Source organism: Ananas comosus, linkage group 17 (assembly GCF_001540865.1).
Source record: "Ananas comosus cultivar F153 linkage group 17, ASM154086v1, whole genome shotgun sequence".
Classification (NCBI taxonomy): Eukaryota; Viridiplantae; Streptophyta; class Magnoliopsida; order Poales; family Bromeliaceae; genus Ananas; species Ananas comosus.
The window spans coordinates 2,786,174-2,803,534 of NC_033637.1; the positions used below are offsets into that span (position 1 = coordinate 2,786,174).

The 17,361-nt window shown below is 39.4% G+C and overlaps 3 protein-coding genes and 1 long non-coding RNA gene across 4 annotated transcripts; 2 read left to right on the plus strand and 2 right to left on the minus strand.

Moving 5' to 3' along the window:
* LOC109723129 lies at positions 489–2,696 on the minus strand. Its single transcript, XM_020251354.1, has 2 exons — positions 863–2,696; positions 489–587 (listed from the first exon to the last, which is right to left on the minus strand). The coding sequence occupies exons 1-2, from the start codon at positions 2,600–2,602 to the stop codon at positions 531–533; spliced, it is 1,797 nt and encodes a 598-aa protein (XP_020106943.1). The 5' UTR covers positions 2,603–2,696; the 3' UTR covers positions 489–530.
* Positions 3,492–7,713, plus strand: LOC109723132 (probable uridine nucleosidase 2). The gene is made up of 9 exons (XM_020251356.1): positions 3,492–3,669; positions 3,829–3,944; positions 4,320–4,379; positions 4,587–4,772; positions 5,208–5,312; positions 5,647–5,743; positions 6,152–6,259; positions 6,346–6,481; positions 7,173–7,713. The coding sequence occupies exons 1-9, from the start codon at positions 3,606–3,608 to the stop codon at positions 7,279–7,281; spliced, it is 981 nt and encodes a 326-aa protein (XP_020106945.1). The 5' UTR covers positions 3,492–3,605; the 3' UTR covers positions 7,282–7,713.
* On the plus strand, positions 8,798–14,758 carry LOC109723130 (la-related protein 6B). The gene is made up of 11 exons (XM_020251355.1): positions 8,798–9,007; positions 9,107–9,419; positions 10,830–10,911; positions 11,529–11,623; positions 11,771–11,842; positions 11,920–11,999; positions 12,084–12,180; positions 13,073–13,120; positions 13,212–13,280; positions 13,697–13,843; positions 14,264–14,758. The coding sequence occupies exons 1-11, from the start codon at positions 8,952–8,954 to the stop codon at positions 14,522–14,524; spliced, it is 1,320 nt and encodes a 439-aa protein (XP_020106944.1). The 5' UTR covers positions 8,798–8,951; the 3' UTR covers positions 14,525–14,758.
* On the minus strand, positions 15,523–16,489 carry LOC109723133. The gene is made up of 2 exons (XR_002219625.1): positions 16,134–16,489; positions 15,523–15,791 (listed from the first exon to the last, which is right to left on the minus strand). It is a non-coding gene; the product is annotated as an uncharacterized LOC109723133 (long non-coding RNA).

A 17,361-nucleotide genomic window follows, 5' to 3' on the forward strand; every position in this document is an offset into this window, starting at 1 on the left:
TAATAATATAATAATAATAACAACAACAACGCTATTCTTTTCCATTTATTTTCTCTGAATTTTGAATTTTCTTTTTCCTCTGTTGCTTTTTTTTTTTTTCCCCTTTAAAAATTTCCCCTGTTTTTTAAGAGCTAGAGAATGTTAAACCCATTTGGAATATCTTTATCTGGGAATGCAAATGGGCCGGGTAGTGTGTGGGCCATGAACAGCCCAATAGTGATGCGACAAACCTATGGGCCATAATGGGCTTGACCAGACTCAACGACTGATTTAGAAATTTAACCCCAGATTGGCCAAGTAAACAAAAATAATATTTAGGTGAAACTACTACCACCAACCCAGCTTAATGTGAGATTATTATTATATATTTGAATTAGCTCTACATTTTGTAATTTTTCAAAGATATTGGCAGAAACATGTAAAATGCCAAAGTTTTTATATGGTTGAATCCACAAATAAAGTAAAATGAACATCTACGGTATCAGAACTACAAGCTTAAACCTGCTCCAGATGCTAATTCAAAACAAATCTTACCATGAGAATGCGAACCGGAAAATCCCATTTCCTTCTTGCTCGCATATGCCAATCTTACCAAAGAAAAAGGAAAATATTGTTAACAATGATTCCGAACCTATAAATACTAGAGTACACACCAGATTAATCTAACTCATGGATGCACAGAATATAAGAGTGCCTAGCGAAAATTGAGAGAGTTGTTATGAAATTTTAGAAAAGTTTGCAAGGAAATATAGTTCTAGTCATACATAGGAAGTTAAAGAATCGATTTTGATCCCTCTAAATAGGTAGAATCAAAGGGCGTAGTTGCGGTTGTACATGTCACAAGTAAAAATACTTGTCATACCGCAAACAAATTGTTCTTGTAGAAAAGAGTCCAATTCGAATCGTCGGAAGAGATCAGCTCAGCTCCTTCTGTGCTAATGGAGTCCGAACATGAAATTGGTCCCGAAGAAATGATCTCGGCGCCCTCTTTGTGTCCACTTCCACTGCAAGTGAATTCGACAGACCCGAAACCGCATGCCGCCTCTCGGTTCCCTCCGTCTTTTGACAGAGAAATTCTCTCATGATCAAACTCATCCTCGTCATCCGACAGCCATTGGCAGCAATCCAACTCGCCCATCTCGAAGATCCGACTAACTAGCCCTTCTCGCCAGGAAATTCTCGTCGCCGAACGAACTTTTCTGCCAGAGATGCTATTGTCACAGAATGGCTTTCTAAAACAGCTTAAGTCGATCGATTCGAAAGGCGTTTCCTGGGGTCCAAACTGGAAGCTGTGCACCGACAGTGCTAACAAGCTAGCTTCATCACTGTCCATTCTCTTCGAAGATAAGCTAATGGATTTGAGAACTTCTGAAATGGCATCCACTTCATGTACTGAAAAGTTGGGTGCTTGTTTTGCTGTCGAATTGACATTGCAAGTGTTATCAGTCCACGATGACTCGCCGGAAAATGGCGACCTTTCCGCATTGGGGCCGTAGCGGTAGCCGCCGCTTTCTTGCTGAACTCTAGGAAGCTTAGGCATAGACGATTTCGACGCCCTTTTCAATATCATCGAGAAAGGACTGAGACTACTATCGGTAGTAGGAGTTTTCTGAATACCGAAACCCGAAGATGGTGTTGTTTGTAATGGCGAAGCGCCGCCGTGAGAAAATCTCCAAAGATCGGCGGAATAATTAGCCGCCGAAAAAGAGCATTTTGGTAAGATTAACTCTTCTTCCTTGTGAATACTCTCTTCTCCATCCTCACAGGGAGAGAGAAGCCAATTTACGGATGCTTCGGCTTCGCAGTGAGCTTTAGAGAATGAACTGAAGCTGCTACTTGGATCCCCAGGGGAAGAAGAGAGCCAGTGAATTGAAGCCCCAGCAAGCGGAGGCGGTATCGAAGAGAGCGGCGACTCGTCGAAGTGCTTCTCGCGAAGCTCCACCGATTCCGCGGGCTCGTCTCGGCCGACGGCGAGAATCCCCCTCGGCCGGCACTTCCGCCGATCGTGGACACCGGCGACGACGTGGCCCGCGGCGAAGCATACGGGCGTCGGGGCCACGGAGGACGCGCAGGGGACTTCGGGGGAGATAGAAGCTTGAATCGGGGGCGTCGCGCTCGTACCTGATTTGGGGCTAATCAACGAGGGCTTCGCCTCCGCCTTCTTCGTCTTCTCCGGCGTGGTGGCGCCGTCGCCGTGGAACCCTACCTCGAAGCTGAGCTCGGGAGATGGCTTCTTCGAACCGCTCGGCCTCGTCGTCTTCTTCGGAGGGTTTCTAGGGTTTCGGGAGGGGAGGGTTCGCGGATTGGGAGGGGCCGATCTGGGGGTCGATAGGGTCCGATTTGATCGGGCGATCGGGTTCTTCGAGGAGGAGGAGGAGGAGGAGGAATTGGACAAGAGGAAGCGGAAGCACCCGGATCGCGGGGCCTCACCGGAGCCGGAGAGGGGAGGACGGGAGCCGCCATTAATGTCGGTGAGGGGGCTTCGTCTAGGGCTCGGCTTCGTCTTCGTCTTCGTCGTCTTCGTCGTCGTCCCCTTCATCTCCACCTCCGCCTCCGAGCTCCTCCTCCCTCCGAACACTCCGAGCTTCGATGGCTTGTTCATGGCAGTGTTCGCTCCGCCTCTGTTCGTACATAGATCCGTTGGAAAAAGGAGGAAACCAAAAAAAAAAAGAGGGTTTTTTTGAATTGAGATGAAGAGGAGACACCTCGAGATTCGACGAACTTAGCTTACTTTGTTTATACCGACGAAAATGCTATACGGTAAATTGCATGTTAGTGCCTAAACTTTCCTGGTATTACGATACAGTCCCCTTTAACTATTCACTTCAACCCCGCAGCCCTTCGTACAAATCTTTTCAAAATTTCTTGTCAGTATAGCTTTTGATCAAAACCTAAGACGTATAAATATATAAATCTGCACTAGGTACTCTAACAGTAAAATTTAGATAGTTTAGCTCACATTCGTTGATCATATTATATAAGTAAAATTTATTATATAAATTAAAAATATTATTTTGTTAATACAATAATACTATTATTTTATTAGATATATGGTCGAAAACTAAGCACATAATATTAGAATATCAGATAGGACTAAAAAGAGATGTCATGACGTTTGATTATATTAATTTCAGTAATTAAATATATTCATATTTGTCTAATTTTTTTATTTAAAAATTTATTCTCATCCTAACTTTTATCTGTAAGCTGGTTTTAACGTCTTACATTTTTAGCAAAAATGAAACACGCGAGAGTCGTGATAGAGATCTTACCTTGACCCAAAATTCAAAAAATATAGAAAGTTCAGGGACAAAAGTTCAGGGACCATGTCGCAGTATGTCGGAAGCACGTGGGCTAATCCAAACATTTCCTTTGCGTTTGTGATGTGATGCTAATCTCGACGGTCAGATCAACGACGATCCACGAAATTGACGGCGAAGATCACTCGATACCGACCTTTTAGCGCCATGTGGGAGTGGTTCGCTTATCGCTAATCGCGTCTCTTAATTCTCCTCAGTATAAAACGAGAACACCAATGCGAACAGGAACCTACGCAACTACCATTTTTACTCTGTTCACTCTGCTGTATTTATCTCATCTTCGCCATGGGAGATGCGGAGACGCAGAAGAAGAAGAAGAAGATCATCATCGACACCGATCCCGGCATAGGTAGGTCACCACAAAACCCTAGTTTTTGCACTCAGAGAAAACCCTAACTTGATGATTGTGGGGGCTATTTTTGTTTTTGTTTTGTTTTCTCGATCTGAGATCCATTTTGCTTAATTCTGATCAATTGTTGGCGGTGCGTGTGGGGGGTTTTGCTCTTAGATGATGCGATGGCGATATTCGTAGCGCTTAATTCCCCGGAGATTGAGGTGATTGGGCTCACGACGATATATGGGAATGTGTACACGACGCTGGCCACGAGAAATGCTCTGCATTTGGTAAGTATCTGTGTCTATATGAGCTCCTAGAATCGTCTTATTGGATACGGTTCAAATTTGAACAACTATTTTAGCTCATTCTTTCAAGTGAAACATAAGATCTTAGTTACTTTGGTTTTTATAAGCTAATTGAGATGTGAAATAGGAAGAATTGCTATGTCCAAATTTGTAAACAAATAAGCACTATAGACGCTAGAAATCTTCTACTCATGTATATATAATATGTCTGATTATGCACATTTATTGTATGCCTTAAAAAAATGAAATTGGAGGTAGCACTTATTTTCCATGCTTGTATATTGAGGATAATAATTTTATATTAAGGGCATGTTCTTCAGTCTTAATATTCTCATTGACGTGATTGGTTTTTTTTAGTTGGAGGTTGCTGAAAGGAATGACATACCAGTGGCCGAGGGATCTCATGTAACAATGATGGTATCTACTGATTATTACAATACCTGATCTTTTACTGTTAGTAACAATGTTCTATTTCTTTATATTTTTTTTCTGTAACTTTATCTGCCATAGCCTATAGAAGATAAATATTCTGGGCGAGACAGTGGTGTAGATTTTAGAAAGTTTGTTCGTCAGAAAAATTGCATAGTATGATAACATGTTACTTGTTTTCTTTATATGGAAAAGAAAGTTACAAAGCTTCGCATCGCTAGCTTTGTTCATGGTTCGGATGGGCTTGGAAACCAGAACTTTCCTCCGCCAAAAGGGAAGGCAATCGATCAGTCAGCTGCTGCTTTTCTTGTTGAAAAAGCAAATCAGTATCCTGGAGAAGTTACTGTGGTAGCACTTGGCCCGCTGACAAATATTGCTTTGGTTAGTTTCTCTATCGGTATATTGCACCATCGGTTCGCCATCTTTCAATTGTTACAATTGAGACCCTAACATTTGCATTTAGTTGCCACCTTATCCTCTCGGTTATTTCCTTCCTCTAACCAGATAGATATATTTGTGTAATCGACATCTAACTGGCACACTTGTGATTGTTGTGCTTCTCATATTTAAATTATGTGGGAATTCCCCTCCAAGTTTGCCAAAGAACTTGACGGAAATTGTAAGATTTGCAATGTTAGGAAATGTTAGAAATCCAATTGTAACAGTTGAACGGCCTGAGACCGAACCATAACCTCCAGAAAAGGTTGAACTCTTCGGGGGACATCCTAACACACTTTACCCATATCTCTTTCGCATTTTCTTTGCCAGATATACTCCATCTTCTGACCTTTTTAAGTTGTTTCTGTATTCTGACAGGCTATTGAACTTGATCCTGCATTTCCAAAGAAGATAGGGCAAATTGTTATTCTTGGTGGTGCATTTTCAGTAAATGGGAATGTTAATCCAGCGGCTGAGGCAAATGTATGTTTGCTTTCCCAGTCCCATGCGTTTACTACCTCTGATACTATAATTGTGTTGTTGTCTTCTCTTCTTCTTTTTTTTTGTTTTTAGAATCAAATATATCATTATGGACTACAGCCTGTAAATTCAATTGTTATCGTTGAATGTTTGATCATATATAGTAGCTGCATTAATAGGAGTTTCTAGTTGAATAAGGGTCCCTATTCGAATGAATCATTTGGCAATTGAATTTCTTTTCCTGTCAACAGATACACAGTTGCCATTTTTTGCAGATAATCCATTTCTTTATCTTTTGGTGTTTTTTTTAAAAAAAAATTAAAAAACCGACAAACAGATCTTTGGTGATCCTGAAGCTGCTGATATTGTGTTCACCTGTGGAGCAGATATCTTGGCTGTGGGAATAAATGTAACACATCAAGTCATTCTTACAGGTATTTACCAATTAGTAACCATTAATTATCCTCTAACTTATGATATACATAAGCATGAAAACCCATCCAGAGGGACCTAGTTTGCTTGGATTTTTCAGCTTCTTGCTTGCTCACATGCTTGCTTGCTTATTCTCTTACAAAACTAGAGTTTCGTTGAATTATATTTCTTGAATTTGAAGTGATAACTATTATTCTAGCTCCCAACAGCCACTTAATTTGGTCACGCAGCAAACAGCCTTATAAAAGTTTAAATATCTATCTAATAGAATTTTGAGTTTGGTTGTTCCCACATATCAATACTATTACGCAGGATAGATCCTTTGTATGAAGTCATGTAATAATATGCTATCTATGAGAAGCTAGTTGTTTTCACCATGCACTCCCTGACGTCTTTACGATGCCTTGCAGAAGCTGATCGTGACAAGCTTCAAAATTCCAATGGCAGATTTGCTCAATACTTGTGCAAGATCATAGGGTTTTATTTTTCATACCATGAGGAGGCCTATTGTACAAAAGGTTCATATGGGACTATATTGTATCTAAAATGCTGCAAAGTGAACATATCTCCAGTTTATTGATTCAATGTGTATGGATAAATGCAGGTGTTTACCTTCACGACCCAGCAGCACTTCTTGCCGCGGTCAATCCTTCATTGTTTACTTACAGTGAGGGTGTTGTGCGGGTTCAAACATGTGGAATCATGAGGGGTCTTACTATATTCGATAATACGAAGAAAAGGTCAGCAGCTTTCTGCCAAAAACTGGCTGCTGACAATTTAACATGAATACAGTTCTTAGGCTGAAATTGTGTTGTCATTTTCACGTTTTCTCATTGATTATTTGCTTCTGTGCGATCATTCAGTCATAAAGATATGACTTGATATGGTGCACCACTTGAAACATTTATTCACGTGGCAGGTCGACCATTCTCATCAAGAACGCCTAATTGAGTTTCGTATCACCAATTATATCATAGCTTTGCTCGTCTCCAAATACAGTCCCACTCATTCATGTCATTGATTCTCTCCTTTGATGTTTTGATGTGCACATTTTATGTTCATGCTGTTGTAGGTCTACTTTTATTTATCCGGTTGCAACTTCCAATCAGTTGAGCTAAAAAGAATGGTGAAGCTTTTTCTCTGATAGTCCCTGTTTTGGACTGGTATAAAGATTGATTTACTTTACATACGAACCACCAAACATAACAAAAACCGCTTTTCAAAATACATAGGATGAAGCTTGTTGGATGTTAGATTATGTTTATGCAATTTTCTGACTGTCTGAGTCAACATTATTCCCACACCAACACCCACATCTCTGGTGCATGCAAATGTTTGAGTATTCTTTGTTGACAAGGGCTCACATATTGGTCTACAATCCAATCATAAATGTTGCAACTTCTATGACCCTTTTTTCTCAAAATTTTGCAGGTACGCAGAAGTCACAGAGTGGACCAATAAGCCCATGGTCAAGGTCGCTGTCACTGTTGATGCCCAGGCTATGGTAGACTTGGTGATGGAAAGGCTTATGAATTCTTAGCGGAAATCCTCCAAAATTGCCTTAAACTGAATAAAAAATATGGAAACAACTTGGTTCTTCGCTAGCTCTGCCTTTTCATGCATGCGATTCTGCCGCTAAAGAAAGGTTGCATGGATTGTGATGGACCGGCGCAAACTGTTAGCACGGCTCTTGTCTTTAAATCTTTTACGGGGTGGAGAGCGGCCAAATCCTGTAGTTGTTGTAAACTATGGAGAGAGGCTTAGTTACCTAATGTCCAATTGAATAAGATTGTTGTGCCAAGCAAAACTTTTATTTTTTTAAAAAAAAGTGCCAAGCAAAGCAAGTTGTAATTTGAATTTTTAGTTCGCATAAGTGGTTATTTACTTCAGTTTTTTCTGATCGTTTTCAAAGTTTGACCTATACTGTAAATCCTCTCCTCTTCCGTGCAAAATCTCAGCCGTTTGATGCTCACTCTAAATTTAGTTTGTGCGTTGCTCGGATAATTAGTTTGTTTGTGTGAATGTGTGATTGTGTGAAAGAAAAGGCCAAATGCTGGGTTTCTTTAGCTCGATCATGGCCAGGTGCACTAACAATGATCGGTCCCTTTTTTATTGTTTTCATCTTTTCCTTTTGTTTATGCTTGGTTGTATGTGAAAGTGCCTGAAGTGTTTGGTTCAACCTGCAGCTTCTCTAATGGCTATCGGTCCACCGAGCGTTCCGAAAATATAATTTTCTTTGAGGGGGTGGGAGGTTCCGTGGGACACTGCAATACATCAACGAAATAAACAATGCCCTTGTTGTTCTGAGTTAATATTGAATGAACTTACACTCAGAAGTATATTTTCTCAATTGAAGTTTCTCTGGCAAAGTGGGTCATATTCTAATTAAGCAAGGAGAGCTACAACCACCTTGTTACATAACTTCACTATATTTCCTGCTTTTAACCAACCAAGCATTCTCCTTCACTTGTGAAATGCAACATGAGTGAGTAAATTCCATAAATATGCACTGTACACATAAACATAAGTTTTAATCGTCCTTCACCACACCTTGCTTCAGGAATGTTTCCGTTTGATAGAGGAATTAATTACAAATAAGCTAAGAATTGAATCCGCTGTTAACTGTATGCATGTGAGAATCGGTTTACTGTATTGAAGTTCAACTAAGACTAAATATATGTGTATCACGATGCAGATTAGAGCAATTGGTTGATTTTTGAAGGTGGATAAGATATATAATTGGTTGGTCCACGACAGGCGGTGGACCATGTCCAGGCTACAATTCCCGCGTCCCACAAATCTAATCTAATTAATTAATTAACCCTACTATTTCAGACCTAATCTGTTATCGATCGAGTTATGGAGCTTATCTGGATCGGACGGCGACTCGAACTCGCGAGTAAACGGACACTTAACAAAAAAACGCTCTACCCCCATCGTAACGCAACAACGATGTGTCGGAGAATATCCAAGTAATGGCATTCTCGTAAATAACCCCGAAAACTCGGGGCTCTTGCCGAACGAGGATGCGTTCTACACCTGCTATTCTTGCTCGGCGTTGCCCCTACCTTTCCCGCCTCGGGCCTATAAATACCCGTCGGAGCTCGCCCCTTCTCTTTTTGAGAATTCTCCTCTCCGCTATTCTCCGCCCTCGCGGGCCCTTATCGTTAACGAGCGAAGCCGCGCAAAACCCTAATTCGTGTAACCCTAATGGCGCAGGAGATCCCCGATCAAACCCTAGAAATCCCCGAGGACCCGATCGCGTCCCCCGGCCCCGATCCCGCCGAGCCCGCGCTCGCGCGGAGCGGATCCGCCAGCCGACTCAACGCCCGGGCGCCGGAGTTCGTCCCGCGCGCCGCGGCGGNCCCCGGCCCCGATCCCGCCGAGCCCGCGCTCGCGCGGAGCGGATCCGCCAGCCGACTCAACGCCCGGGCGCCGGAGTTCGTCCCGCGCGCCGCGGCGGTGATCCACGTGTTCCCGGCGGCGCCGCCGAGCCCGACGTTCTTCGCCTCCGGTGCGGTCCCGGGAGCTTTCGAGTATTATGGGGTCGGAGGCGCAGGCTTTGGGGAGCACGAGGTGGTTCAGGGGCCGGTTGATCCAGATCCGGCGCCGGCGCCGCCGACGGTGCCGGCCAAGGAGGGTCTTTCGGATGAGGTTGTTCAGAAGATCACCAAGCAGGTTGGTGCCCCTAGTATTTGTAAAGTGTTTGATTCTTTTTCCAATTTTTTTGTGCTTCAGATCTCGTTTAGTGGATGGATTACGCAAAAAGAGGAATTTGATAGGTAATTCATCCGCCAAGAGTGTAATTTGTTTAATTTAGTAGCTAATTCAGGAGCATAGCATGATATATCCTAACGTAATAGTTGTTGTTGTTGTTTTTTTTTTTGTCCTTTGCGTTTCGTTAGTTGGAGATCATAGTAAAAGAGGAAGATAAAACAGGCAGTAGTTTTGTGTTATTTGACGACCTTAAAATTGATTGTACTCCTGGCATCGTCCCATTCTTATTGATAGATGGAGTATACGAGCGAATAAGTTGAAATTGAGTGATGGTATGGTCTACCGAGACGGACAAGTCTTGCTTCTGCAAGGCAAGTGCGCTAAACTGGGAACCATGATGCAGGGCAGTCGTTATCTTGGCGGTGATCCTAATTAATTTCTTTCACTAGGAAACTTTCTCTCAAACTGATAATAGAAAAAGTGATTCTACTCTTGCATTTATCATTTGAGCAAGAAGAAGAATGCCGTTTCATGCCAGGTGAAACTTTTGCTATCGTGCAACTATCTGATTCCTCTGCAGGCACGTACAGCATGTTTAGATTTCTATATTCTGCTGGACTTAGTCAATTATCGATCTTTATCAATAGGGAGATTGTTAGAGATTGCTAAAGTACATGGTTAGAGCGTAGATGATACTGAAATTGCTGTTTGTTATAAGATATGATTTTAGAAGCAGTTTTGTAGTTCTACAGATTTCCCTGTGCAGACTATCTATAGGAATATGATTAGTATACGGTGGTTTCTTTTTAGTTAAGAACTTTCTACCGCATCTTATTAGATGTTAATGAATTCGGAATTACCTCATGTAACTTGCCATAGTGGTGCAATTTTCTTCTTAGAAGATAGATTGATGGTTAAGGACCACTGTACAATATTTTTCTAAGTAATGCGAAATTCTATTGCTTGTTTTGAACTGGCATTTCTACTATCTAGCTGCTCGATTGACTATTTGTTTGGCATGCCAAAAGTATGAGCTGACAAGTTTTTGGAATTATTTAACACAATTCTCTATCTAACGCTAAGGCTTGACAAGTCTGTTGGTCGAATGTCTACTTCTTTTGGATCTAATTTATTCTGGATTTCTCCTTTTTTTTCAGTTTTAAGTTGTTCTAAATACTGTGGTGAAGCAACTGATATAGATTTGCTATTTTATGTGATGATCCATTGAGGTCTGTGTAGCCTATTATTTCTCTTAATATTTGTCTGTCTTTGTTCACTCGAGCTGATAATGTCAATTTTTGTTCTTGAAGATTAATGATTGAATATCCTTTTGATCTAATTTCTCATGGTCTGTTACACTTAATTTGACAGGTGGAATATTATTTCAGTGATGCAAACCTGGCAACTACTGAACACTTGATGAGGTTTATTACTAAAGATTCAGAGGGATTCGGTAAATTGAAAGATCTCTATATTTAAGTATAGGCTGGCATCTAATTTCTGCTCCGTATTGGTTTTTAATATTCTAACTTAAGATCTGACATCTGCATGATCCCTTTTTAAGTAAAAGTATGTCTATCTGTAATTTCTTCTAAAAAAAATCTCAAATTTTAAATATGAAGATTTTCGTGATGTACAGGGTAGTTTTTTAACTTATGGACTTTGTTGGAATTAGGGTTCCTTTTTTAAAAAAATGCTATTAAAGTGGGCCTAAATTATCCTAGGACCTCAGTTTCTTAAGCCTCCTTACATTTTTCTTCCTCTTCTCTGTCCTCCCCTAGCTTTAATGATTTGTGGACTCGATTTGGAGATGAATTTAGACAACTGGTATTTGTTTGAAGGCATGGATCATGAAAACAGTATTTCTGCCTTAGAAGTCAGCATTTTCATAGTCTTACATTGAGTAGTTCTGATGTTCATCTTCTCGAGTCATTAGAGCATTAATCGGCAATATCATGCTCTTATGTACACCAAACAGTTGATAGTTGAGCTTCTTTTATAGAAAAGAAAATTTCATTACTCATTTTTGTTGTTTAATAAACTAATCTTGCTTGCTCCTGTTCTATGCAGTACCAATATCAGTTATCGCTGCTTTTAAGAAAATCAAAGCTTTAGTCCACAACAATTCCTTGCTTGCTAATGCTCTCCGGACATCCTCGAAACTTGTAAGTCTTTGACATGATTTCATTGGCTTCAGTACACTGCTGGCTTGACTCATTCTGCCATCGTTTTTCCTCACTAGTGAAAATGGTTGACATTGTTCTGCTAATACAAGTACTTGTTGAATGCTTTATTGCCTTCAATCTGGGCAGGTTGTTAGCGATGATGGGAAAAAAGTCCGGCGTCAGCAGCCCTTTACAGAAGCAGATGTGGAAGAACTCCAGGTAACTTTCAGCTATTTCCCAACTAGGTTACCAAATTTGAATTATGAACCACCATTGTCTGATTTTCCTTCTTGTAGTCACGCATTGTTGTTGCTGAGAATCTACCAGAGGATCATTGTTACCAGAACCTTATGAAGGTTTTCTCTGCTGTTGGCAGGTAGGTTTCTTTGCAATATCCTCCTTTTCTTTTAGTAAAAAATGAAGGCATAAAAATTAATTGCTTGAATTAATGATGTTTCAGTGTCAAGACAATACGTACCTGCTATCCTCAGACTCCCAATGGTACTGCTCCTGTAACTAACAGGTCTGCCAAACTGGATATGCTTTTCGCCAACAAGGTAGGTATTTTACATTTCTACAACTATCATGTTATCGAGGGGCCACAAGATTATAATCTGCTATTTGTGTATTGTAATTCCAATTTGATGTCATCCTAGCGATGTAAAACACTTGTGCTGGCTCATAAGAAGCTTTTGCCTGAGAATCATGTCTAAGTGCTAGGCTGGTTGCTTATTAGAACGACCATTTATGCCACTTTTACTCAATATTCCAGCCAACTTTCTGACTGATCCCTAACATCACAGCTGTATGACAATGAAGTTCTAGATTGATGTGGTTCTCTTACTTCTTTTCTTAAAGACTGTTTTTGAATAATCCTAATTTATAATATTGGACTTCATAAAACTATTTAGTTTAGTGTTGCTAATTTTAATTATTGTTTTTGCTGAGCCTCTTGATGCACACATTATTGTGGTGATACTATTCAATGTAGTATGGAGAAGAGAATGTTTGTGGAAGGAAGTATATAGTTGATTGTGCAATCTCCTTATTTGTTTCTTTCTTCGCAACTACCATTTATCAATGAATTATATAAAGGGGTTCATTTAAAATTGCAGAACTGGTTTAGTTGTGTCATTTATGGATGAAAAAAGTGCAAACATTATAGTTGTTAAAAGGAGCCCTTAGATTATCTTTTATCTGCCTTAAATTTAATCGAGTTTGCGAAACAATATAGAACATGCTCAACTTGCTCAGATTGACAGAGTTGGGTACAGCAGTTCCAAACACATATTATATTGTTTGCTCTGGTTGTACTTCCAAACAGCTTGATCTTGAAGTGCCTTTGTAGTCTAAATCATTTTTATGCATTTATTTATTGGTTCTGGAACTTAAAGTTGGATATTTATTGGTATTGAATTTTTTTATCCTTCCGAAAATTTTGATGTGTAGCTGCATGCGTTTGTGGAGTACGAGACTATTGATGATGCCGAGAAAGCAGTAAGTAGCAAAACATAGATTTGAAGTTTTATTTCATATGTTGTTTTATACTTATTCTATGAGCTTTTGGCTATTATTTCTCTGGATACAGGTTGCTGAGCTAAATGATGAGAGGAACTGGAGAAGTGGGCTCAGAGTTCGTTTACTGAACAGATGCATGGTACGAAAGAATTTTTCACTTATAATCAGTTTCTCTTTCCTAAACCATGATCTGTCATTCACTAAATATTTTACTAAGCTTTCAGATATTGTTGTCTGTGCCTCTGTGGTATTACACAAAACTCATCCATGCATTAGGAATGTTAGATTTTTGACTAGTAGTAATAGATAAAGGATCCTAGTATGTTCATTCTTTATTATTATTATTTTTTAATAATGCAAAATACCCTTCTAAATCCAGCGGTATATTATTTGTTTGTTCACATTGTTGCCATTATTAACTTTACTGTTTTTTTCTCCTTTTTTTTGAAATTTTGGGACCTTTCATGGCTGTAGCATATGTATTATTCTATGTTGCTCGTTCACCTAAAATTTTTGTTCTAGTGCAATGCCTCATTGTTTCCTCTCTAAATCCAGACAAAGCAAGGGGTAGGGCGAGGACGAAAGGGAGGGCATGAAGGTGATGGGAATGGAGAGGAGGAGGATGTCTCCACATCAGACCACCCACATGAGAAGCATCTGGAAGATAACTCTCAACTATCTGAACCAATGCATGAGCATGTGGTAAGCCACTGAGTTTTCTATTTCTGTCTTCCGTTCAACATGTGGTAAGCCACTGAGTTTTCTATTTCTGTCTTCCGTTCTACATGTGGTAAGCCACTGAGTTTTCTATTTCTCTCTTACGTTCAGCTGTTTTTTCTTCCCTTCCGGCCTGCTCTTCATGAGCCTTCTGTTGCATTATTTACTTTATTGGTGGATCATCAAACAACACTTAATAGCTGGATCTTTGGCAACAGAAACAGATGTTTAGCTCATTAATTGTAAGAAATCAAAGTTTGGTGGCCTAAGTGACATTTTGCGATAAGTTAGTGACTAGTGAGGTCATTTACCTGTGAATCTGCTTCACCTGAGCCGTTGTTAAATTTCTAAAGACCTTGTCTAAGTTGAAGATTTTCTAAAGAATTCAAGGTTTTCCTTGGACAGGCAGAGGAGAGCTTCAATGAGAAGGAAACCGGCATAAGGCGAGGGAAAGGCCGTGGCCGCGGGAGGGGACGAGGGCGTGGCCACCACAATAACCGCAATGGAGGGAACCACCATGTTGGCACTCCGCCCTCTAGCCACCCGATTCACAACGAGCCACCAGCTGGTGCAAATAAACAGCCTCCCGGACCTCGGATGCCAGATGGGACAAGAGGATTCACGATGGGCAGGGGAAAGCTGCTGACATCAACCAGCACCACTTGAAGAAGATTTCGCAATATTTAATATTTGTATGCCGCTTATCATGTTTGGTGTGCTGTTGATAGAGTGATTTTAATATGCGTTGCTTGTCACTGGTTCGCGTCCGTCCAGAAATGTGTTATCTTATATTTTGGGGATTAGAGACTGTGTGTGTGCTGTTCAATGTGTGCTTATACTTTGGCCCTTTGAGGAGCATTTTGGTTTCTCTTTTTTTCAGACTTTATTTCCTTCTTCTTCTTTCTTTTGCCTTATCTTTTTGAATTTTTTCTTTTAATATTCTACCAGTCTGGTGTAGACAGAGAAAAGAAAAAGGAAAAAAATGGGATACAGTAGAACTCCATGGTATTTAGTATGTTATATATTACAGAACTCCTTTCGTTTTCTTTTTATCCATGGGTATTNCTCTTTTTTTCAGACTTTATTTCCTTCTTCTTCTTTCTTTTGCCTTATCTTTTTGAATTTTTTCTTTTAATATTCTACCAGTCTGGTGTAGACAGAGAAAAGAAAAAGGAAAAAAATGGGATACAGTAGAACTCCATGGTATTTAGTATGTTATATATTACAGAACTCCTTTCGTTTTCTTTTTATCCATGGGTATTTCTTTTTTGGTTTTATTAACGTCACTATAAGATAATGTATTGCGCAAGTTTGATTGAGAAGTTTCGTAGATATTTGGTGAGTTCCCCTGATTTTGCTGTTTTCTGCGCAGATATTAAAACCAGGTAAGAATGTCCAACAATTGGTTGTCACTTCATGCTGAAATGGATGTCTAAACCTTTTTAGTCCTGGAGAAGACGTGATAACTTTGTGTAGCATTGATATTCTCTTCTTCTATTTTAGGTTTTGATTTCAGTAGGTAACCATTCATTATTTTCATTTTTCTGAAAAAGTTTTATTTATGATTGCTATTAATTAACAAAATATTCTAGTAGATTAAAGAATGTTCTGTTAAGTAACGAGAGACAGGTTAAATCAAAAATAGAAAATTTTCATAAACAGTATTTAAAAATTTGAAGTTCACGTATCCATTTAAAAGAAGCCAAGAATCATGAACACAGCATTGGAACAAGAAAATTCAGCAGTAACACCTCACTCTTTTATTATTATTAGTAAGTATTTTAATCTGCGACGATCCATTGAACTCAAACACTTCTAAGTTCTAACCCTCTCTATTGAAAATGCCAGCAATCATCAAAGCAGAAGATACATTTCGGCCGGGTACGGTAGTAGATGCAGGCGCAGCACTTCTTGTCGCAGGGCGCGGGGCAAGCTATCCAACAACAAAGAGATCATCAACCAAAGCAATGGAGAATGAACACAGAAACGAGTAGTAATTAGTTCAGACATAACTCAGAAAATGTTTGGTCTCTTTTCAGGGTATTATTCTACCTAGTCTATGAACTTTTCTCTTTAGAAGCCCCTAAAATTAATCAATGTTTTAAACTTTTAAACAGGGTAGAATGTTCAGTTTACAAGATTGAAGTGAGCAGATGTTGTTGACGTCGAAATGTTGCAGTACTGCGAAATTACATAGACCAGTACATTTTCCGAAGCCAAAGTGAAACACATTCTACTATCCAAACATAAGATGGAACTGAAAGTAGTATCTCACCTACTGCCAATCCATTCTTAGAGTACTCAATGTATGGCAGCGGCTTGCGCGCTGGCGGGGCGGCCGAGTGTGCTACTGCCGGCGACAGCAACAGCATTGCTACTACAACCGAGAAATAGACCGCCAATTTGAGCCCCTTCATTTGTCCTGAGAATGGTTGTGTTTTTGGAGAAATGCATGAGAAATGTGTGAGGGATAGCCCTCCTTATATTGTGAAGTGTGTAGTGAAATTCTCTCAAAACAAAGCAAGTGTGCAGAGTAGGACAATTTTCGGGGATATGCTGCAGAATAAAGATACGCAGGTGCATGAAATTAATATCAGCGAATGATATGAAATCCACAGATATGCTGGATTCCTTTTGGATTGTTGGGTTAACTCTTTTGGGTGTTTTAGTAATTATTTTTCTTAGGGGGCGTTTGGTTCGCACTATGAAAGATTACTAAAAATAAAAAGATGTCCGAAAATTTTATTCATATTCATTCTATTACTAAGAATATAGTATTTCTGTGTTCGGTTCGCACAGTTATATTATTTAGTCAATTATTTAAGATTACAAAAAATATAAAATTAATTTATCTATTTCTTTAATTAATTTTAGATAATGCTACTAAAATTTTCAACATTTTTTTTAGAAAAAAGGAAAAGAGAACATTGGTTAGAGAGAGAGAGAGCATAATTAAAGAATTAGGAAGGGAAATAGAATCGAGATTAGGAGTGAGAGAGTTGAGATTTTAGAAAACTAGAGAAAGAGAGAGCTTAGTTTAGAGAGAGAAAAAGAGTTGAAGTTCAGAGAAAAAAAGATAAGTTTAGAGAGAGATATGAGATTAGAGTGTAAAAAAAAATAATACTAACTAGTCGGCGGGTAGGGAGAAAAAAGAGATTAAACATATTATGATTACTCCAATCCATTAATATGAGGATACTCACCTTCCCTCAAGAGAAGGATATTAGTACTTTAAGATAAATCACATTCCCAAGTAAATCCAATATTACCAACTAGATTACTTAGTGCGTTTAGCCAAATATCGTCATACTTTTTTATTCCTATTGAATTTTTAGGCATCTTAAAAAGATAGCGCGAACCAAACGCACCCCTAATGTCTGAAGATGTATTGCATATCACACTATTTTGATATAAGAATAAAATATTTGGTAATGAAATTTTATGACTGCAGTGTAGAATTTTGTTTTAGTTCCTTCAAAAGGTTATGACATTTATGGTTTAGT

What these genes read in the sequence shown, in the direction of transcription:
- LOC109723129 (XM_020251354.1), bottom strand. Translation starts at nt 2,602, where the DNA reads ATGAACAAGCCATCGAAGCTCGGAGTGTTCGGAGGGAGGAGGAGCTCG. An exon ending in ACAAGAACAATTTGTTTGCG is followed by an intron (nt 588 to 862) that starts GTATGACAAGTA and finishes TTCTTTGGTAAG; the next exon opens with ATTGGCATATGCGAGCAAGA.
- LOC109723130 (XM_020251355.1), top strand. Translation starts at nt 8,952, where the DNA reads ATGGCGCAGGAGATCCCCGATCAAACCCTAGAAATCCCCGAGGACCCG. An exon ending in TAAAGATTCAGAGGGATTCG is followed by an intron (nt 10,912 to 11,528) that starts GTAAATTGAAAG and finishes TGTTCTATGCAG; the next exon opens with TACCAATATCAGTTATCGCT. An exon ending in TCCGGACATCCTCGAAACTT is followed by an intron (nt 11,624 to 11,770) that starts GTAAGTCTTTGA and finishes CAATCTGGGCAG; the next exon opens with GTTGTTAGCGATGATGGGAA.
- LOC109723132 (XM_020251356.1), top strand. Translation starts at nt 3,606, where the DNA reads ATGGGAGATGCGGAGACGCAGAAGAAGAAGAAGAAGATCATCATCGAC. An exon ending in ATCCAGCGGCTGAGGCAAAT is followed by an intron (nt 5,313 to 5,646) that starts GTATGTTTGCTT and finishes ACCGACAAACAG; the next exon opens with ATCTTTGGTGATCCTGAAGC. An exon ending in GGAGGCCTATTGTACAAAAG is followed by an intron (nt 6,260 to 6,345) that starts GTTCATATGGGA and finishes GGATAAATGCAG; the next exon opens with GTGTTTACCTTCACGACCCA.